Source organism: Thermobia domestica, chromosome 10, assembly GCF_964235325.1.
Source record: "Thermobia domestica chromosome 10, izTheDome1.hap1.1, whole genome shotgun sequence".
NCBI classification, from domain to species: domain Eukaryota; kingdom Metazoa; phylum Arthropoda; class Insecta; order Zygentoma; family Lepismatidae; genus Thermobia; species Thermobia domestica.
Genome location: NC_137463.1, coordinates 105,407,207 through 105,431,210, shown reverse-complemented (window position 1 = coordinate 105,431,210; position 24,004 = coordinate 105,407,207). Strand labels below are relative to the sequence as shown.

Sequence of the window (24,004 nt, the reverse complement as noted above, 5' to 3'; positions counted from 1 at the left end):
CCAAGCCCAGGTGTCCAAACCTCATTTATGTTGAAAATGTGATTGAGATCGGTCGGGTGGTTCAAGAATGATGAAGTCTCAAAGACAGTCACTTTCATTTTTATTATTTTTACATATATCTCCTTCTCCCCTTCCCCTATGCTATACCGTCAAAGTAAAATAATAAAATTCGTCCCAGGCCCGAACCTCACCTGTGTTGAAAATTTGATTGAGATCTGTTAGGTGGTTCAAGAATTATTGTTTAGTCCTAACTTGTATATTTCAATTGTTTAGTTTTGTTTAAAGATGTTTGTTTAATGTAACTTGTTACCTGTAGAAGAAGAAGAAGAAGCAAGGTATAGTTGCTTGTTGAAACTGTGCATAGCAGCAGTGTGTGTGTGAGTGAGCGCGTAGCCTATAGCTGCAACATCGTAGTGTTCAATGTGCATTTTATTTAACTCGGGAATTGTAAGAAATATTAACAATATTATTAAACCGAATTATTAAAGAACGAACCAGCGTTTGTGTGATACAGTCCATCATAAAGATTTGGTCCTCCGACCCAGATGTTAATACGTGTTTATGTGTTTTATGTGACCTACGGGCTAAGGCTTGTGTGTTAACAAGAAAGACAAAACTGTGTGGGCGACAATGGAAGCTTACAATTCCCGAAAGCGTGTTTTAAAAGGAAAGGTCACTCGTGCTGAAAACTGCATAAACAATATCACAGAACAGGAAGATATTAGTGTAGTTCAGGTCTACAAAAACAAAGTGAGTGAATTGTCACGTGAAACAAATGAGCTTTTGTTTCTAGTCAGTAACTTGTGTGCCGAAGAAGAAATTTATTTGGTGCAAGAAGAAGAGCTTGCTGCTATTGAAGATAGACTTACAAAGCTTAACGTGAAATTAGTGGATGTGCAGTGTAAAATATCTCACGCTTCTTCTAGTGATGTGAATAATCAAAAAAACACAACAGAAATTCGACTTCCAAAATTGCAGTTGCCATGCTTTAGCGGGAACTTAAATGATTGGCTTTCGTTTCGTGATTTGTTCATCGCAGCAGTGCATAATAATGAAAAATTGACGGGTGCACAAAAACTTCAGTACTTAAAAACTAGTCTGCAAGGTGAAGCAGCAACACTTATTCAATCTATACAAATAACTGACGATAACTATAAAGAAGCTTGGGACCTGTTAAATTTAAGATATCAAAATAAACGAGAATTAGTCACGTCCATCTTGCGGCGCTTTGTGAGTCAAGGTCAAGTGCAGCAAGAATCAGCTGGCTCGTTACGTCGGTTGTTGGATACAAGTGTTGAGTGTGTGCGATCGTTATCAGTGTTGGACATAAAAGTAAACGAATGGGATCCTTTGCTTATATTTCATGTAACAGAGAAGCTAGACAGTGAAACAAAAAGGCAGTGGGAACTTTCATTGTCAGACAGTGAACTACCAACATTTGACCGATTGGTGAAATTCATAGATCATAGGTGTCGCGCATTAGCAAGTAGCACTTCAAATGAAAAATCAACCCCACCTAGTGAGCCAAACAAGAGTAATAAAAAATCAACAATAGCGCATCATGCTTCAGCTCAATTGTCGTGTTGCCAGCGCAAAAGCAAAAAACATCCTTTGCATAAATGTGATGACTTTCTTTCGCTGTCAGTTGACGAACGTCATTCTTTAGTGAAAAACAAAGCATTGTGCTTTAATTGTTTACAATCTAATCATAAACTATCCAGTTGCAAATCAGCATCGTGTCGTGAGTGTGGCAAACGTCATCATACTTTACTTCATTTTCCAAATAAACAGAACTCAGGTGTTTCAGTGGGGACTCATGTTTCAAGTGAAACTAATGTGCAACATGCAGTGTTATTACAAACTGCAGTAGTGATGGTGAAGGATTCATATGGTAATTTACAACCTGTGAGAGCCTTGTTAGATTCAGCCAGTGAAAAAAGCTTTGTGTCAGAAAACTGCATACAACGACTCGGTTTACAAAAACAGCCGGTTTATGTACATGTTTCGGGACTGAGTTCCAGTAATGTTGCTCGGGCAAAAGGTGTTGTTAATATTGTGTTTACATCAAGTTATGATGTTAAATCAGAATTTTCTGTAGAAGCGTTAGTGTTGCCAAAGGTAACAGGTATGCTACCAAAACGGTATATTCATAAAAGCAAGCAGTGGTCGCATGTTAACAAGTTAACATTAGCAGATCCAAATTTTAATGTTCCTGGCAGAATCGATCTGTTATTGGGTGCAGATATTTACCCTCAATTGCTATTGGCGGGTGTGTGTAGTGGTGTTAATGGTTCTCCCGTAGCAGTGAATACCAAATTAGGATGGGTGTTGTTTGGTTCTATTGGCGACGATGAAGTGCGACGTAAAGAATTCACAGCGTCAACATATCATATCCAGTGCAACAGTGAAAGAATTTTGCAACAGTTTTGGGAATTGGAAGATATTCCTACACAAAATATAATGTCGTCAGAAGAAAAACAGTGTGAAATTTATTTCGAGAAGACCCATCAAAGAGATGAGACAGGTAGGTTTCATGTGCAATTACCGTTTCGTGACAACAGTGCAAGACTTGGTGAGTCACGTGAAGTGGCAATTAAACGCCTTAAGCAAGTAGAAAGTCGGTTGAAGAAGAGGCCTAAAACGCGTCAATTATATGTAGATTTTATGCATGAGTATGAGGTACTTGGGCATATGGAGATTATTCCAGAGAGTGAAATACTGAAACCAAACAGTGAAGTGTGTTATTTACCTCATCACGCAGTGTTGAAAGATTCCAGTTCTACAACAAAGCTGAGAGTAGGTTTTGATGGTAGTTGTAAAACTTCATCTAATGTGTCATTGAATGATAAGTTACTTGTCGGACCTAGGTTGCAGTGTGACTTAATTCCATTACTTGTGCGTTTTAGACAACATAATGTGGCATTAACTGCTGATATTGAGAAAATGTATAGACAGGGGAGAATCCAACCAGAACATACAGACTTCCAGCGAATTGTGTGGCGTGAAAAACCTAATCTTCCGATCAAAGACTACAGGCTTGTAACGGTAACTTATGGTACAGCTTCAGCACCATATTTAGCGGTGAAAAGTTTGCAACAATTAGCGAAATATGAAGAAGAATCATTTCCTCTTGCAGCAGCTGTAGTAATGCAAGACTTTTTTGTTGATGACTTAATCAGTGGTGCCAACTCAGTTAGTGAAGCAAATCAGTTACAAGAACAACTCAGTGCATTATTGCAGAAAGGAGGTTTTGAACTGAGAAAATGGGCATCCAACAGTCCCAACGTGTTGGACTCCGTACCCTCTCATTTGAAACAAGCGACGAGTAGTTTAGACTTTGATAGTAGTAATTCAGTGAAAACGTTAGGAATTCTGTGGTATCCATCAAATGATGTATTTTCATATAATGTCAATCTTGTGTCAGTTAAGTCAGTTGTAACTAAGCGTAATATTTTATCAGAAAGTGCAAAGATGTTCGATCCATTAGGTTTGATTTCTCCAACTACTATTATTGCAAAAATATTATTGCAAGAAATTTGGAAATTAAATTTAGAATGGGACAGTCCAGTTCCTGAATGGATTTTGAGGAAATGGAGGAATTACTACTCAGAGCTTTCTTTATTGAAAAACATCAAAATCAACAGGTATATCACTATCACTCAAGCTACGAGAAGAGAGTTAATAGGATTCTGTGATTCTTCCGAAAAGGCCTATTGTGAAGTGGTGTATATGAGGTCTGTATCTCAAGACGGCCAAGTGAGTGTGAACATTGTTATGGGAAAAACGAAGGTTGCTCCAATCAAACAAGTGTCCTTGCCCCGATTAGAGCTCTGTGGTGCCTTGCTATTAGCTAAAATGATGAATCTCATATTAAATTCATTACGTTTGGAAGTGCATGATGTAATTGCCTATTCTGACTCTACTGTTGTGTTATCGTGGCTGAATTCGGATTCAAGCAAATGGAAAGTGTTTGTCGCGAATCGTGTAGCAAAGATTCAAACTCTTTTGCCATCAGTGAAGTGGCTCAAAGTGGATTCAAAGAATAATCCAGCAGACTGTGGTTCTCGAGGTTTATTACCTTCTGCGTTACTTGTACACCACTTATGGTTCTCAGGCCCAGAGAGGCTCAAAAACCACATTCTCCCAGAGTGTAATGAATATACAGTGGATTCAAAGTTAGTCAACCAAGAGGAAAGAAAACTCATAATTTCTATGCATGTTCATGTTGATACCTCCATTATTGACAATTGTTCATCGTTGGTGAAACTTGAGCGAATTGTTGCATATTGTAAGCGCTTTAGTAATAATTGTCGTGTGTCGCAAGGAAACAAGCACACAGGTCCACTTAGAGTAACAGAACTTTTCCATTTACATATTGTTTCAATTTTTGCAGTTCTTCCAATATATTACTAATTCATCTTTTGTGTGTATCTTGAACTAGATCGTTCAAGAGTGGGGGCTATGTTTAGTTCTAACTTGTTTATTTAAATTGTTTAGTTTTGTTTAAAGATGTTTGTTCAATGTTACTTGTTAGCTATAGAAGAAAAAGAAGCAAGGTGTAGGTGCTTGTTGAAACTGTGTATAGCAGCAGTGTGTGAGTGAGCGCGTAGCCTATAGCTGCAACATCGTAGTGTTCAATGTGCATTTTATTATAACTCGGGAATTGTAAGAAATATTAACAATATTATTAAACCGAATTATTAAAGAACGAACCAGCGTTGGTGTGATACAGTCCATCAATTATTGTCACAAACCTAGTAACTTTTATTTTTATTTATGTTACTTTTGTATATCTTCTCCTCCTCCCCTACGTTGCTCCGTCAAACTGAAATGATAAAAAAAAATTCTCAGATCCAAACTTCATTTATGTTAAAAATGTGATCAAGATTGGTCGCTTGGTTCAAAAATTATTATTTATTTTTATATATCTCCCCCTCCCCTAAGTTCTATCTTAAAATGAAATTATAAAAACACTCCCAGGCCGAAACTTATCTATGTTGAAAATTTTATCGAGATCGGTCGGGTGGTTCATGAGATTAAGAGTCCCAACTATAGAGTACTTTCAATTTTATAATATAGATAAAAATAAAATTTAGATATGTTTTCAAGACCTTAACTAAAAATTTATTTTGTTACACAGTGGTTCTGAAGCCCATGTATAGTAACATAGTTAATTTGCACAGCGTCTGTAAATACTGTAATTAACAATTGCGAAAATTGCTTGATACGGGGAGGAAAAAGTAACGTCATCGTACGTTGTTTTGCTGGTTGTTGTCACAGTTCAAAGATGCTACTCTGCCAAGCGTTTTCGGGGATTCTTCTTTCTACGAAACAAAATCAATCCTTTCAACCTGTTTGTTTCGAAGCAGTAGAAAAACGTATCCCCGAAAACGTTCGACAAAGGTAAGTGTCGACACCAGTAGAAGAACCTTCAGAAATTAGGTAATACAATTAGCAACAACTAGTTTCTTAAATTTGAGTTCTAACTCTAAGTAAAATAATTATAATGCAAAATATTATTGAATAAATAACCTTCTCTTTTCCACGGTATAGCTCTTACACGAAAAATATGCAATTTAAAGATCTAGTTTTCATCACTAAGTGAAACACAACTATTACTTTCTTCGTCTGTTTCTTCTGTAGTAATTGTTGTAGTAGTCAATGCGAAAGGACGAGTATGGCTTGCATTGCTTGACGACTTTCCCAGAAGTTTCAAGTTGCATCTTATTGCTGTCACTCTTTCGCTGTGTAGACGATTTAGCATCTTAGTGTGGATGTTCCCAAAGATTGACCAAACACGTTCGCAAGAGGCAGAGCTGTTAGGTACGCTTAGCAGATCAGATTCAATTTTCGAGATTGGTTGATTTGTACATAATCCCTGTCACCATATTGCTGGTTCAGACTTCCCAGCTGAAGAATAGATGGCATTACTTGTCCAGAGTCCCGAGTGTTCAGTATTCAGCAAGATTAGACAGAATTGTGCCTTCTTCAAGACCAAGATGTTTAGACTGTTTACTTACGTAGTCAAATGCCAGCACAATGACATTATCATTAAGGCAATTGCCCTGAAAATGGGGATCTAAAAGATTCGCTACAAGACGGACGGGTCCTTTCTTTTATTATCCTTTTTTTTACTTCTTTCTCCTCTTGTCTTGACAAAGAGGAAGCTGCAAGATATAACAGTAGCTTTTCTTCAATATCATGAAATACTTTTGGTATATCCGAAAGGAGACAATTCGAATTTAGTGATACTTGTTGTAATAGGACGAAGAATATCGAAAATGGTTCGAATTCTTACCCAAAACATATCATCATCCAGAATGTAGCCTCTGATTTCTTTCTCAATATCCAATCCTCCCTGCATGACTATTTCTTGCAAACACTGTCTTATTATTTAAGCGACTTTCAAAGATGAGAACGACAACACCCCAACGCATTTTTAAATTGGTTATCATCCAGTTGAAATGGACTTCGAATTTGGCCTTATATATCGATATCGATATCCATTCTTGAAATCATTATTTGATATTTAAAATGAATTATTAATGTGTAATAATCTGTTACAAACTATCATGTGCTTTGGACCTGCTAAATCGGTAGTCCGGGAAGTCCCGAATTCTATAGTGCACTGACTGTTCCTTAAGCTGGTTTAGAATCAGGAAAGTACCGATTTTTCTGTTCATGAATCATATGCGTAATAGACTGTTCATCTGACCTTGTGGTTTCCAAGACTCTAAAATATATTTTCGAAGTGGGAAAAAAAGCACAGACGGTATGTTTTATTACGATTTTGACTCGGCATACCGTCTATCTAAATGCTGAAATACAGTGAGGGTATGTTGCCCAAAATATTGCATTTCTATTTACATAATGGCTGAAAACCACTGGAGAGGGTCTTTAGTTGCGGCGGGGGAGGGGCATAAAGAGACATTGATCCCTCGCCAACAACTTTCTAATATATATATATATATATATATATATATATATATATATATATATATATATATATATATATATATATATATATATATATATATATATATATATCCTTATGTTGTATTATAGAGAATTATACACAAAAATTCTCTAAAACCGAGTTTTTATATTAACAATTTCTTGCGGGGAAAGTTCCCGTACCCTTACTCTACTGAGAGGTATTCCAATCTCCTGGAAGGATCGCCCCCACAGCAGATAACCCCTAAATCCGCTCACGCTCAAAACAAGACATTTATATGAATTAAGACAAGAAGACCACACACACACATACATACGAAAGAAACAATTCAATATGGCACATCAAAATATAAACTAGATGGAATTCTTTGAAGACTATCTCATTTTAAAAACAAAAGGTAGGAAAAAATAACAAAAATATCGGTGTTGTCAACTTAGAAATTATTTCTACGTAAGAGATAAAATCCTTTTACGTGCAAAGCTATTCGTCAATTACTGTCTATAAAAATGAATTTGTTACAAGATATTTAGGATCTACTCTCCCGTGACGGTATGTCTTCATCACTAAAACCAGAGGCGGTAAGGTATGCCTTTATCACTGAAAAACTAGAGGCGGTATGGCATACCACCGCATACCGTCTCACTTCGACCACTGGCTATAGTTACTGCAACTGTATAGCAAATAAAAGGAGTGATACAAATGAAATTGTTAACACATGATAATTTTCCTTAAGGCCTGCCTAAGCCCAACATTATAACTAGGAAAGGGAAAGAACTACAAGGATGAGCCATAAGTTTTGCAATATTTCGGTACCTATATATATATTATAGTACAACAAAAGCAGATTGACATTCCAAGTATAATCCCTTCTGAGGACTGTCTGCAGCCACCTTCCTGCCAGTTTCTCGATTTCACGTCGATACCACGTCTTGATCTTAGAGGCAAAGAGACTGTCATTACTGTTTCCAGGTCGTGTTGGTTGATGAAGCAACATGATTTCAGGAAGTGTGCTATGGACCGCAAAGGGTAGTAATTCGAAGGATCAAAGTCAAATGGCATCAGTTCAATACCAACAATTTCCTTAATTTTTTGTTGTCTCATTCGAACCGAGTCTGGTTTTGAGTTTTTCTGTTGCAGAAGGGAATAGCCAATGTGGGATATTTTTAGTGTAATGTAGCATACATATGCTCCAAATGTTCTGAATAAAGGTCCGAAATGATGGTATGACGTCAGAAACGAATTCGAAGTGAGTTACCCTTCTTAGTTTCACCACACACACACACAGGGCATGATTTTATACTCGAAGCCGTCATGTTTAGCGACAGGTTCTAGAAGTTGGACCTTGCCCATCCACTGTTTCTGCACAATCGGATTTCGGAAAACACCCATTTTTCGTCACAAGTGACAATCCGTTTCAGGAAATACAAATCACGCGTATATTGCATCAGTTATTGGCACACATCTAGTTAGCTCTGGGCCTGAGCTGAGATCGACTCATATGGCACAATGTTTCAGCTTCTGAAGATTTTCCTGCATTTGCGTAGATGATGCACTACAGTGAACTGGAATATATCGAATTAGTTTCACAATTGTGGTTGCTGGTGGATGGATTTTCCTTAATAGTGTGTCGTATTTGTATAACCTCTAAACCTGTTACCTCGTTGCGGCCAGACTTCTGTTAATCTTCGACGTTTTTACAACCTGCACGAAATTTCTGAAACCAATGAGTTGCTGTGCTGTGATTCACTGAACCTTCCCCTTTCGCATGACAAATGTTTTGGACTGAAGCTGCAGCGTTATGCCCGAGTTCGAACTCATACATTAACAGTTCACCTATAGGAACCACTGTTGTACTATTGCATACCACTTATGGTCGCTGCCATTGAAAACGACTCAAGATACTCTCAATGGAATGGTGACCTCTGCGTTAAATATTCCGTTTGCCACACTATATTTTGGTTCAGTTTGACTTTGCACTTACAGTCGATCATACCATATTTACGTACCTGCCGTTAGGGCTTTGGAAATATTGCAAAACTTAGGACACAGCTTTGTAATTCAGAAGCGTACCTAGTTTTAAAAGGTAAGTGTGTCTACATATATATATATATATATATATATATATATATTCTGTCCTACATTTCCAAAATTTTACTTTTCACACTTATTTAATCAGTCAAATCACATGGAATCAAAAAACAAATTTAAGAAAAAAAATCCGAATTCTTTTATTTAGCAGTTTTTATTTAGCACAGCAGCAGTTTTATTTAGCAGTTTCCCAATCATTTTCAATTCTCGTTTTATAAAAATACAAAGTATCAAATGAAAACAATCAATTCGCAACATGTATATTTTACATTTGTTTACAATAACTAGGTTTACTATAGATAATTTGTAAACCTTAGTTTCTACCAAGTAAAATAATAAAAGTAAATAAATAGTATTAATTTTATTTCTCTCTACTTTTAACTTTTAAAGTAGTGTCGACAAAAATATATTCTTCCTTCCTTGCATCCACATATATTTTGATCCCCTTTGTGTAAACATATTTCACCATCAGTGGTTCGGGGAGCTTACTTTCCCTTTCTAAGAACCTCACCACTTCTTTTGGTAAATTCCACGTGTTCTAACAGTTGGATGTACATTGCTCTGAGTTCTGCACCTCTTAGATATTAAGATGTAAATTCCACAAATGTAAAGTTAGTTAATGCTTGGTATTGGTGGCCCGGGGCGTCCTCCTCCCCTTCCCCGGGTCCACACCTCTCCTTGTTCGAAATTCCATGTGTTCCAGTGGTTGGATGTAGTTTGGTCCCTGTTCTGCACTTCTTAGATATTATGGATGTAAATTCCACAAATGCAAAGTTAGTTAATGGTTGGTGTTGGTGGCCCGGGGCGTCCTCCTCCCCTTCCCCGGGTCCACACCTCTCCTTGAGCGAAATTCCATGTGTTCTACTGGTTGGATGTAGTTTGGTCTCTGTTCTACACTTCTTAGATATTATTGATGTAAATTCCACAAATATAAAGTTAGTTAATGGCTGGTGTTGGTGGCCCGGGGCGTCCTCCTCCCCTTCCCCGGGTCCACACCTCTCCTTGAGCGAAATTCCATGTGTTCTACTGGTTGGATGTAGTTTGGTCTCTGTTCTACACTTCTTAGATATTATGGATGTAAATTCCACAAATGTAAAGTTAGTTAATGGTTGGTGTTGGTGGCCCGGGGCATCCTCCTCCCCTTCCCCGGGTCCACACCTCTCCTTGAGCGAAATTCCGTGTTCTACTGGTTGGTTGTAGTTTGGTCTCTGTTCTGCACTTCTTAGATATTATGGATGTAAATTCCACAAATGCAAAGTTAGTTAATGGTTGGTGTTGGTGGCCCGGGGCGTCCTCCTCCCCTTCCCCGGGTCCACACCTCTCCTTGAGCGAAATTCCATGTGTTCTACTGGTTGGATGTAGTTTGGTCTCTGTTCTGCACTTCTTAGATATTATTGATGTAAATTCCACAATTGTAAAGTTAGTTAATGGCTGGTGTTGGTGGCTCGGGGCGTCCTCCTCCCCTTCCCCGGGTCCACACCTCTCCTTGAGCGAAATTCCATGTGTTCTACTGGTTGGATGCAGTTTGGTCTCTGTTCTACACTTCTTAGATATTATTGATGTAAATTCCACAAATATAAAGTTAGTTAATGGTTGGTATTGGTGGCCCGGGGCGTCCTCCTCCCCTTCCCCGGGTCCACACCTCTCCTTGTTCGAAATTCCATGTGTTCCAGTGGTTGGATGTAGTTTGGTCTCTGTTCTGCACTTCTTAGATATTATGGATGTAAATTCCACAAATGCAAAGTTAGTTAATGGTTGGTGTTGGTGGCCCGGGGCGTCCTCCTCCCCTTCCCCGGGTCCACACCTCTCCTTGAGCGAAATTCCATGTGTTCTACTGGTTGGATGTAGTTTGGTCTCTGTTCTACACTTCTTAGATATTATTGATGTAAATTCCACAAATATAAAGTTAGTTAATGGCTGGTGTTGGTGGCCCGGGGCGTCCTCCTCCCCTTCCCCGGGTCCACACCTCTCCTTGAGCGAAATTCCATGTGTTCTACTGGTTGGATGTAGTTTGGTCTCTGTTCTACACTTCTTAGATATTATGGATGTAAATTCCACAAATGTAAAGTTAGTTAATGGTTGGTGTTGGTGGCCCGGGGCATCCTCCTCCCCTTCCCCGGGTCCACACCTCTCCTTGAGCGAAATTCCATGTGTTCTACTGGTTGGTTGTAGTTTGGTCTCTGTTCTGCACTTCTTAGATATTATGGATGTAAATTCCACAAATGCAAAGTTAGTTAATGGTTGGTGTTGGTGGCCCGGGGCGTCCTCCTCCCCTTCCCCGGGTCCACACCTCTCCTTGAGCGAAATTCCATGTGTTCTACTGGTTGGATGTAGTTTGGTCTCTGTTCTGCACTTCTTAGATATTATTGATGTAAATTCCACAATTGTAAAGTTAGTTAATGGCTGGTGTTGGTGGCTCGGGGCGTCCTCCTCCCCTTCCCCGGGTCCACACCTCTCCTTGAGCGAAATTCCATGTGTTCTACTGGTTGGATGTAGTTTGGTCTCTGTTCTACACTTCTTAGATATTATTGATGTAAATTCCACAAATATAAAGTTAGTTAATGGTTGGTATTGGTGGCCCGGGGCGTCCTCCTCCCCTTCCACGGATCCACACCTCTCCTTGAGCGAAATTCCATGTGTTCTACTGGTTGGATGTAGTTTGGTCTCTGTTCTGCACTTCTTAGATATTATGGATATAAATTCCACAACTGTAAAGTTAGTTAATGGTTGGTGTTGGTGGCCCGGGGCGTCCTCCTCCCCTTCCCCGGGTCCACACCTCTCCTTGAGCGAAATTCCATGTGTTCTACTGGTTGGATGTAGTTTGGTCTCTGTTCTGCACTTCTTAGATATTATGGATGTAAATTCCACAACTGTAACGTTAGTTAATGGTTGGTGTTGGTGGCCCGGGGCGTCCTCCTCCCCTTCCCCGGGTCCACACCTCTCCTTGAGCGAAATTCCATGTGTTCCAGTGGTTGGATGTAGTTTGGTCTCTGTTCTACACTTCTTAGATATTATTGATGTAAATTCCACAAGTGTAAAGTTAGTTAATGGCTAGTGTTGGTTGCCCGGGGGCGTCCTCCTCCTGTTGAATGCATATTTGATTGGAAATCTGAAAGTATGATTAATATTGATTTTGAGTGATGAAATATATCTTTTACAGAAGATTGTTCGGTTTATACCAGACAGATTTTTAAGTATACTTATTGATTGGAAAGCCTAACTCTAGTCCCCGGTGTGTTTATCGGGTGACCGGCCTTATGGACTATCGAACGCCATTGTAATTTACACTGAAAGAAAGTAAGCAGACATAGGAATTTCATCCTATTCTTCCCTCGAGATTTTCATATGCGGTGACAGCGGTGTTGTAGACGTTGTGTTAACAGTCCAAATGCGCGAAAACAAATTTAACTAACGTCAGTGCTTTTAAGAGGAACGTCGTGCAACGGAATAACAGCGATTACCCATAGTGCTTTATATCATGATAAAGCACCTAGAATAAATGGATGCTTTGTCGATGTATATCTACGCCTGTTTCTTGACCCTGCACAACTGAGGGATATATTTTCGATAGATTGGTGTCATGATTTACTGCTGGAAGTAGGTAACATGAGCACCTTACATTCCGCCAACGTCTCCTCGTATCCGTTGTCGACGTCAATCACGATTTTAAGCTAGATTTCTTTTCTTCTTCTTCTTTTTTTTTTCTCTGGAGGTAACACACAGTACGTTACGAGAGATATTGAATGGGACATCTATCTTTTACTTTGACACTTCTAATGTTTCTTTCCTACAGTTTGTAACTGTTTATCTTATGTTGAATAATGTGGCACCTGATTAGCTCATGAACCTAAATAAGTTGTGTTTGGCAGTGAATAGCGCTAAAGTTAGTTTATGTACTTTTCAGGTTGGGATGTATTCTCTTTACCAGGCACTCAAAAAATTCTACGAAGCAATCCAGGTGATACTTTCGCTGAAACTTTGTATAAACACTTCACTTTATTTTTTTGTTGAATGTTTCTGCATGACATTTCTGATTGTTTGGCTACTGTACTTTTCGCTGTGCTTATTCTGATGGCTAAATTCTTTCCTGACACTGTTTTGTTATTAGGTTGTACAGTACAGAAACCGTACGTGAAAAAAAAAGATGTTCTCTTCCCAGTATCTGCTCATTTTTTTGCAGCATATAACTAGCACCAATACGACCTCCATCATCTTTAAGATGACAACACTCTGATAACGACACAGTTTCATATTCCTGGCGCAGCTACTCTTTTGACGATATAGTTTCCAAACAATTGGGTATGAACAGAACAACTTTATATAAATAAAATTTATTCTTACTTTGAATGTGGTTTCCTCTTAGTTCTTATATGAGAGTCCAAGATCTTACGAAAAAACCTAGTGCTTCTACTGTATCTAAACCAACACTACCCTGTCACTTTTACTATTCTCTCTTTAACTTCAGGGGTACTGTCTGGGACTTTAAGATGTCATGCTCTTCAATAGTACATATACACAATACTAGTATAGGTTTGTAGGCAAACAAAATCAACTTTCTCCTTGCAAGTGAAAATCTACGGATATTATTATTCAAAGGGAATAACCAGTCTCTCTTGCGTCGTCTGGTGCTAATGGTACATAAAGTAACGCTATTTTGGTACTAATATCATGTCACTGAGTATGCTTAAGCAGTGTTTGTGTGTTTCAAAACAATATTTAAAAATTAAAAAATATAATAGTAATAAATTATTTTCTCCTTTCAAGAACTCTATTATTATTTTCGGTTACGTGGGTTTTGCTCAAAATGATTTTCTATTCGTGGTTATTTCTCAAAAGTCACGACTAGTTGTGAAGGCCTGAAAAAAAAAAAGGAAATTTTGGATTTAAAAAACTAGTTTTCTACCGTTTTTTCCGAGTCTCAAAAAACGGAAATTTTGAGAAAAATTAAAATTTTCGAATATTTTACTACAGTATGCTTTTAAAATGAAAAAAAAATATCTTTACTAGCATACAGTTAAGATTATTATGTATTTATGTTTCTTGTATTAGAATAGGGAAAATTTGTAACAATAAATATATGTGCAATACTCTTTTAAAGTTAGCATCGTGATAGAATAAAGTTATGGCTACAAAAGATACTCAAATAAAATTAATTCAGATAGACGCATTTAAGTTATCTTAAGTAATCTTATGAAGTTCCTGCTTTATGCCAGGGAAGTATTACAATAACGGGGCCAGAATGATTTTAGTTAATACCGCTATGTTAAAATCAAATATATATTTTTTTGAGATAGCTATCTTCCTTGTGCTCTGTAAAATTTCCGGAAATTTTTAACCCATTAGAAAAATCTTTTGTTCGGAAATATTGGCAAAAACCGAAAAATATAATTTAAAAACTATTTCTTCGCCTGATGCTAATCTGATTTGTTGTAAGGTGACTGCAGTATATACACAATGTATTTCGCTAGCAGAAAAGTACTTAAAGCAACAGGTTTTATTTTTATTTTTTAGTTTTCTGATTTCAGGTAAAACTCCCTTTTTATTACTTTTCAAACAATCCAAAAAGAGAGATGATCTTATTTACATATATACACATGCACCGCACAAGTGCGTAAATTTGAACAGCGAAAAATATATCAAAGAATTTAACATGTGAAACTTCCGTTCGATATTAATAAAGACTAGTAAAATACTCGTTCTTCGCAGGAGAAGCATACGTTTCATTTTGGACATAAAGGGCACCAAAACTGTCACCAATGAACTTAGGGATCCCAAAAACTATGAATTCGACACAAGTATCGGTAATTTTCAATTACTTTTATATGCCACCTTTCTCCTATAGGAGTACTAATGGGGGCTGAATTTGGATTTAAACGGCTTCGGAAGTGTCACTGTTCATCTCAGTGACCCTGCAAACTATGGATTCGACACTACGTAATGTCGGCCATTTTCAGTCATTTTTATATAGCTCTTCCTACCCAAGTTGTGGGCCTGAATTGGGATTTAAACTGCATCGGAAGTGTCACTGTTCATCCCAGTGATCCCGAAAACTATGGATAAGAAACTTATATAGGTCATTTTCGATCATTTTAACATATCTTCCCTCTCCCCCTCCCCAAGTTGCGGTCATATATCGGTCATTTTCGATCACCTTTATATATCTCCCCACCCCCAAGTTGCGAGAATGAATTTGGATTTAAACAGCATCGGAAATGTCACTGTTCATTTCAGCAACCAAAAACTATGGATTCAACACTGATATCGGCCATTTTCAGTCATTTTTATACTCTTCCTACCCAAGTTGTGGGCTTGAATTGGGGTTTAAACGGCACCGAAGTGTCACTGTTGATCTCAGCAACCCCGAAAACTATGGTCCCGATTCGACGCTAGTATCGGCCATTTTCGATCATTTTTATATATCTACCTCTTTTTCTTCCCCCAAGTTGCGGCGATAAATTTGGATTTAAACAGCATCGAAAGTGCCACTGTTTATCCCAGCGACCGCGAAAACTATGGATTCGACACTAATATTGGTTATTTTCGAACATTGTTGTATACCTTACCCTCCCCCAAGTTACAGCACTGAATTTGGACTCAAATGTCATCGGAAGTGTTACTCTTCATCTTAGCGACCCAAACATTATGGATTCCACACTAATATCAGTCATTTTAGATTATTTTTATATATCTCCCCGGCCCCAAGTTGCGTGGATGAATTTGAATTTAAACAGTATCGGAAATGTCACTGTTCATCTCAGCGATCACGAAAACTATGGATTCGACACTAATAGAAATATTGGTCATTTTCAATGTATGTTCCCCCTTCGTTCCTCCAAGTTGCATCTTCGAAGTGAAATGATAGAAATCATCCCAGTCCCAAACCTCATCTATGTTGAACATTTTATCGAAATCGATCTGATAGTTCAAGAGTTGTTAAGTTACAAATAAAGAGACTTTCATTATTATGTATATAGATAATTCGTCGCGCTAGAAAACAGATATTTTCTTACATACAACATTTTGTACATACCGTTTATATAAAAGTCTATATTAAATTATTAAATAATAGTAAATATATGTTTAGTGCAAGAGTATTAGTGAAATTTGCCTACTGCTCTCTCTTTTAAGAAATAATTTGCTTAAAATTGTCAAAATTTCACCAGATCAAAGAGCACATTAAGAACTCAGTTTCATTTGAGAGTTCTATTTGTTGCAACATAACGCTTCATTGTGGTAGATGTGTATGCAACTGCAAAAGTTCTGTAATTAATGCACAACCACGAATAAACGACCAAAAAGGAAATGAGTGCAGACTATTAATTTCCAAGAATAATTACAACAGTTTTATTTTTGAATGCTTCTTTTTTAAATATTCGCAGTATGGAAATTTCTTAACTTACATTTTTTTACATGTTCGAAGAAAACCGGTTCCATAAAATTAACCTAACACAAAGATTTTTGTTATTTTCCCAATTTTTCCGATTTTCCGGAAAAAAGTTTTTTTTACCAACAGGTTCAAAATTTCCGGAAATTTTACAACACTAGTCATGACTCCGAGTCTAAAGTTATACAGTGTGTTTGAAAAAGAACTCCTTAATTTTAATGTGTCCTAGAATCTGTACAAAGTGACATACACTATTCTAGTTTGTGGTGTTGATTCATCAACTCTCCAAGTTTGGGTCCCCTGCAGTTGCCCGGTCTGCTTGACCTTGAGACGGCACCAGTGCTGTTTTTTCTCTGTTTCCTCACTTCAGTCCAGACAGGCGTGCAGTGCAGAGCATCTCAGCAACAATGTGTACTCCTCAACAGAAAGCGCAGTGTGTTATTTGGCTTTTGAAAACTGAGTCAGTTATAACAGTGCAACGTATTTTTAGACGTCAGTATGGTGGTGAACCACCTACAGCAAAAACTATCCGTCATGGGCTAAAGTCTTTCAAGGAAACCCTTAATGTTTTAAAACCAAAATCACCAGGTAGACCGAGAACTTCTGAAGATGTTGAACAGTTCCGTGTTTCTTGTGTTCGAAGCCCGAAGTCATTGGCCAGACGTAGTCTGCAATTAGGAGTGCCTAAAGGTACTATGTATGATGTTGTGCGTAAAAGACTTAAGTTGCGTGCCTACAAATCGCAACTGTTACATGAAATTAAACCTACCGATAAAATCGAAAGGTATGAGTTTGCTGCTGACTTTCTACACAGAATTGATGATGATGGTTTTTTTTTTTTTTTTTTTTTTTTTTTTTTTTTTTTTTTTTTAGAAAAGGTTCTCTTTTCTGATGAGGCTACATTTCATGTCAGTGAAACAGTTAATCGTCATAACCGCAGAATTTGGGGGGCAGAGCATCCACATGAAGTTATTCACCATCAACGTGACTCTCCCAAACTTAATGTCTGGTGCGGGTTGATGGAAGATCGTGTAATTGGTCCTTTCATTTTAGTAGAAGAAACAATAAACGGGGACGTTTACTATGACATGCTGACAGAGTACGTCCTTCCCCAAATGGACGATATTGAGGCGAAAAAGGGGCTTGTGTTTTTCCAACAAGATGGCGCCCCACCTCATTACAGTTACCATGTGCGTGCGGCTCTTGACACTCGCTTTCCAGGAAGGTGGATAGGCAGAGCTGGCCCAATACGTTGGCCACAACGAAGCCCAAACTTATCACCACTGGACTTTTTCTTTTGGGGCTACATAATAAATGTTGTGTACAGTAAAAAGATCAGAGACATCAATCATTTACGGGAAAGAATCGTCGCGGCGGTTGGGACAGTTACACCTGAAATGTTGGTGAATACGTGACGAGAAGTGGAATATCGTCTCGACGTGTGCAGGGCAACAAGTTGAAGTCACGTTGAAGTCTACCAACATTAAACAAAACTTGAAGGAATTCTCTTTCATGATATGTACTCATTGATGTAAGTTTTCATTCATTTCCCAATTAAATTTATACTTAAAACTAGGGAGTTCTTTATCAAACACCCTGTATATCCGACTCCGTGGATATATCTGAATCGAAAACAAAATGAGTAGTTGAAATTAGTGATTTTTTGTCATATCACTCCGCTGTCAAGTTTTTCTTTGATTAATTCCAGAATCCTTCATTACAAATACCTCAATGTGTTATTAACAAAGAAGGAAGATATTATGTTTTAAATCTATGCAACAATTGGCAATTTGTTGGAAAATTGTTAAGAAAACAAAGAAAATGTCCTATAGAAGGGAATAGGGTATTGTAGTTCCCTTTAAATTCCGTGGTTAGGCGTTCGATCAATTACCTTAAGGAAAGATATTTTTTTTAAAGGCAGATGATATTTCTGTATCTAATGAACGGATAACTGTGTTCGGAATGGATAACTTGGAGTTTGTTCTTAAGGTTAAATAAATTCTTTGTAGAGGAGAGATTTTACACATGTTCGAGGCAGTTCCAGGAAATAGTAAGTGTTCATGTTGATATTGGTAGTTCTGGAGCTGATACAAATGCACACTATGTGTTTAAAAGTATCCGGACACCCCGCCAAACATACGTTTTTCATATTTGGTACATTGTGCTGCCACCTACTGCCAGGTACTCATTATCAGTGACCTTAGTAGTCATTAGACGTCGTGAGAAAGCAGAATTGGGCGCTATGCGGAACTCACGGACTTCGAACGTGGTCAGGTGATTGGGTGTCACTTGCGTCAGAAGTCTGTACGCGAGATTTCCACACTCCTAAAGATCCCTAGGTCCACTGTGTCTGATGTGATAGTGAAGTGGAAACGTGGAGGAACACGTACAGCACAAAAGCGTACAAGCCGACCTCGTCTGTTGACTGACAGAGAGCGCCTACAGTTGAAGAGGTTCGTAAAGTGTAATAGGCAGACATCTATCCAGACCATCACACAGGAATTCCGAACTGCATCATTATCCACTCCAAGTACTATGACAGTTAGGCGTCAGGTGAGAAAACTTGGATTTCATGGTCGAGCGGCTGCTCATAAGCCACACATCACGCAGATAAATACCAAACGACGCCTCGCTTGGTGTAAGGAAAGTAAACATTGGACGATTGAACAGTGGAAAAACATTGTGTGGAGTGAGGAATCACGGTACACAATGTGGCGGCGATCCGATGGCAGGGTGTGCGTATGGCGAATGCCAGTTGAACGTCATCTGTCAGTGTGTGTAATGCCAACAGTAAAATTCGGGGGGGGGGGGTGTTATGCTGTATCACAACTGAATTTATCACAGCTTTCACTTGCACCACCAGATACGGCAAACGAGTTTTCATTCTCTAGTGTATTGAAAATGTAGGTTACGTTCATGCGTCTTACGACTGTAGTTTAATTTCCAAAGAGTAACGACTGTCAGTGTTGAAAGTTGATTAAACCATATTAGGCCTAATCTTTCTGCCATTTTCTTTGTGTTGATATGTTTCCTGTTAGGACATCCAACGCATATTGTGCAGGGCAGAATTTATCACTTTGTTGGTGATACATGGAGGTATGTCTTGTAGGTGAATTTTATTTAAGCAATTGTTTTTGGCTGTCTGCTTCTGTCTGTCTTTATTCTGCTATACATAAACCCAAGTACAGTTTTTAATTAGGAATGCCGCAACATACTTTTAGGGTTTAATGAACTGCAAGAAACAATAGGAAAGTCCAACGGACTTTCTGAAACAGTATTACAGAAACGACTTGTTGTTATTTAGACAGATGGGACAGGTAACATGCAAGGAAACATAAATGGTGCTGTCAAAAGGAATTAAGCGTTTATCTGTGTGTTTTCTATTGAGTCCATTAAATTTACAAACTTGAGTTGGTAGTACATAATGCAGTCAGCAGTTACACTAGACATGGTTCATTGTTTAGAAATGTATAGAAAACTTATATGGCATGTACTCAATGTCATCAAATATTAAACAGAAAATTGAAACTGTCTCAGAGGATCTAGGAGTTAGATTTTATAATATAAGCAAAATATCTGATATGAGGTGGATATAGTCTTCATACAGTTCGATTGCATCTTTATGAAAGTGCTATTCTGCTTTGGTTTCACACTTTAACAATTACCTTACAAGTTTCTACAGAAGTGGTCAGAATTCTGGAATATTTTGACTTGAAAAACTTTCAAGATGAATATTTATTTATGAAATGGTCATGATTCAGCATGCTTTGGAACCTCTCCAAACAGTTAGCTTATATTTCCAAGATAACCGTCCATCGTAACAAGTGTGTCCTAAGATTGAAACGACTGTACACATACCTATCCCTGAATTGCAATCCCTGAACATTGAAGTTGGTAGATCCCTGAGGGACTTCAGTTGCGAGTTGGAAGAGAATTGTACCTTTCAACTGTATGTTCCAGTGTGTGTTTCTATTGTGCGTTCCAGTAGCGAAGCCACCAGAAGAGTCTCTTCCTACACATGAACGGATAAGACTACATTTTTTTCAAAACTTAGAGGACATCAAATCTCATTTCCCCCATAAATGTTCAATCTAGTTGTAGTGTTCATAGAATCGAACTGGCTCAAGGAATCGGTTAAGAAAATGTTATATGGTAACCAGGTAGTACTTGAGGTCTAAGAAAAATTGAATATTTCTTCTGACAAGTTATCTAAAATGTTTAAGAAATTGCGGGAGTACAAGATGCAACTTGACAACTGTTTCGAAACCTTTTCTTGCAGACCAGAAATTTGGGTGCGTAGTTTATGAATGACATCATAATTGTTGGACACCCAATTTTAACACTATACGGAGTCTTGGAAACAACTATTGGTTCATTTCATTAGATGTGTAGAGAGTAGAGTAGACTCAACTATCTGTTTCTTCTCTTCAGCTTTTTACACCCACTCCGCTCACATGATGCCACTTGTTTTGCTGCATGCTCACACTATCACCTACGTCACACACATTGGCCGTTCGCATTCGAATGATGTTTCTTCGAATGTCTTATTTACTTATGTCAGTGTACTTATACATTTTGGATTTCTTCACATAAACTACAACACCTGAATTTCCTATTTCTTGGTTTTCACACAAACTTGAGATAGCTCACACTGCCATATGTACTCTTTGAGGTTTGCCTCGTGACGAGTTCCTATATAATTTTCGGAAAATGAATGTTCGGTGTCGCTGCACATACTATTGTAACTGTAATTAGGTATTCTCAAGAACTAGGTATACATTATCACATTATTGATATTAAACCAAAGTTCCTCACGTTTTATCACCTAAACTCTATTCTTTTTATATTTTTTTATGTTGCGCCCGTGTTAAAAGTGCAAGCTCTACTCATCCTCCTAGTTACTCTAGCACTGTGTACTTCTGGTGAATGGAATTTGAGGTTCGATTCCAGATCAGGATGCATGATCATTATTTTTCATCTTTCTTAGCCTATACGGTACAATCTTTCAGTAGTTTGAGCCTCCCTTGCTACCTTCTCATGTCCCTTAAGTAGGTGCCCTTCGCTTTGGGAACAACTACATTATAACTGAGTTGAAACTGAACAAACTGTTATTGCCACCAATTAGAAAACTGTTAAATATATTTCCATCACCACGACTCTCCATTTAGACAGATTCTGCCCATTGCTCTCAGTTGGTCAAGTTTTCTTCTTCAATAGCAACTTGAAGCGTATGGTATTATTGTGCCTGCGTAGCCCAGGCAGCTTGTAATGCAAAGGGGAGCGATATATATAATCAGGGGAACTCCCGTTAAAAATGAGCCTTATGGATCCGTTATTGGACGCTGTTGTGCATAACTCAACTGTAATATAGGAACTGCTTTTACTTTTTACATAATGATTATTGCCAAGTTAATGTAATTCTCTTCAGTATTATGTTATGATAGCTAACAAATACACGTAAATTGATTTTATTTTTATTGAACAATCCGACAGTTTGTGCTTAAGTTAGAGTAACCTTGAACTACACAGTTCTTGAAAGAGTGGTTTATGCACAATTCTATTAACATATTATAGGTTATACGAATATAGGAAATTCTAAAAAATATTTTCTTATGCATGAAAATCTATCACATACTATTAATAAAGAAGTATCATAACTAGAAAAAATATTGATCCTTACCGCCTATTCTTTCAACCTTGTTAGCATTGCTCCTATCCATAGAAACTTATTTACAATAATTGTTGACTATTGTGTAACGAGCATTAATTTGTTTTAACAATATAAGTGTATATTTCGACATTAAAAGCTGATTGTTTTTAACAGAAATATTTTTAATGCTTTATTCAACTGCGTTGAATTCGTGTTTACCTTGGAAGGGACCTAGAAATGAGAACACAGTATTATACTTTCCAATACATATAGACAGTGGCGTATTTAGGGGGTGGATATCGACCTCAAGCCCCCCGAAATAGATAAATTTATATATAGTATATATAATAACTATACCTACATAGACACAGTACATATATACCAACTCATGAGAATGTGCATAGCCCCCCCCCGAAAAACAAAATCCTAAATACGCCACTGCGTGTTGATGTTTATTACAGCGAAATATAACAGAGCTTGCCCATAGTACGAACCATACTTACTGTTAAAATTTTAGGTTCCCGTGGATTTTTATTTATAATTCCGTATAATGAAGCCTTATTAAGCTGAATCTGACCAAAAGAAAAAGGAAGAGTTATTTGGCTTTCCACAATACAAGATAACATAAATCTCCCATTAGAGTAGCCCGTAAGGCAGGACAACCCTGACAAGTGTTGGGGAACCTGTGAAAACATTCAATTCTTTTTATTTAAGTGTGAGTTTTTGAAGTTTGAAATTCCCGAGAGCGAAAAAATAATTATAACTATTCTAGAGATTAAATTAAATGAAATAAGATATTTTGAAAAATTGAATTTACCGACTTTCTAAAACACTCTTTGGTGACAAGTATAAAGTTTAATATAAAATAATACAAAAATTTATCGCTTTTTGAATTGTTATTTGGCTGTTTTTATAAAGTCGGAGTTGAGAATATTGAAAGCTCGTGAAATTTGTCTGGAGGCGCATAAAATAGTGTTACAACAATATTTTGACTAAGTTCGTATAACTGGATTAAAGTACTACACTACCCCTACTATACTCTTAATCGACAACTAATAGTTTACGTTCATCGTTTGTGTTCATGTTCTACATAGTACGTGAGGGATTATTCGTAGTAAATGTTTAGACAAATGCTAATTAACATTTCAAATATTTATAAGTTTCTCTTTCCAGTTATGACAGTTCCTCCTTTTATAAAATTCTTGAAAATTTTAGCATTTCTTAAAGACATAACTGAATTATTTGTAAATATTTAAATAAACTAGAATGAAGAGGAAAACACTAAGAAACGTTATCACCTTTGAAACAAAACAAAACACTATCAATTTAGTGATAGGTTATTTTATATACCTTGTATTTCACGTACTAAGTTAGAGCAGCTAAAAGTGATACTGCTCGATTATCAGGATATTTGGTGCATAAATTGCCCCCCTTTTTATAATGTAAGATTAGATTTCTGTTCTTGTCAAGAAAGTGCAGGGTTACAGAATGTCGGTTAATATGGAAATACAACCGCATATTCTCAAAATTACAGAGGACGACATGATGGTTAGCAGTAATCAAACTGTAAATGAATCGGAAAATGACAATGATTCAATGGAACTCTTAGAAGAACATAAAGGTAATAGTCAGAGTAAAAATATTCCAGAAACAACGGAAAATTAAAACTTTCACAAGTAACAATACAAGATAATTGCTGAGAAATCAACCACGGTACACATTAACAATGAACCACCAATAGTGAATAAACATAATGATAGTCACAAATCCCCTTATTTTGTTTTCCTTAAAATCAAAGAGACAGGGCCTACTCATCCAATGGCGATTAGTCGTTGTTTATATCTTGCAGACATACCTGACATCATAACATTTCAAAAATACGTCGATATCTTATGAAAATTTCAGTCTTATTAGCCCAGGAAGCAAA

The 24,004-nt window shown here is 37.4% G+C and overlaps 1 protein-coding gene across 1 annotated transcript; it reads left to right on the top strand.

Annotated features, from left to right (window-relative positions):
• Positions 1–630: 630 nt before the first annotated feature.
• Positions 631–23,742, top strand: LOC145661572 (uncharacterized). The gene is made up of 3 exons (XM_081726890.1): positions 631–4,288; positions 5,644–5,823; positions 23,612–23,742. Exons 1-3 carry the CDS (start codon positions 631–633, stop codon positions 23,740–23,742), a joined length of 3,969 nt encoding a protein of 1,322 aa, XP_081583016.1.
• Positions 23,743–24,004: the final 262 nt, after the last annotated feature.

Coding starts and splice junctions, on each gene's coding strand:
- LOC145661572 (XM_081726890.1), top strand. CDS start 631: ATGGAAGCTTACAATTCCCGAAAGCGTGTTTTAAAAGGAAAGGTCACT. Junction 4,289..5,643: donor TGAGCGAATTGTTGCATATT/GTAAGCGCTTTA, acceptor TTTCTTCTGTAG/TAATTGTTGTAGTAGTCAAT. Junction 5,824..23,611: donor GCAAGAGGCAGAGCTGTTAG/GTACGCTTAGCA, acceptor TCAAAATTACAG/AGGACGACATGATGGTTAGC.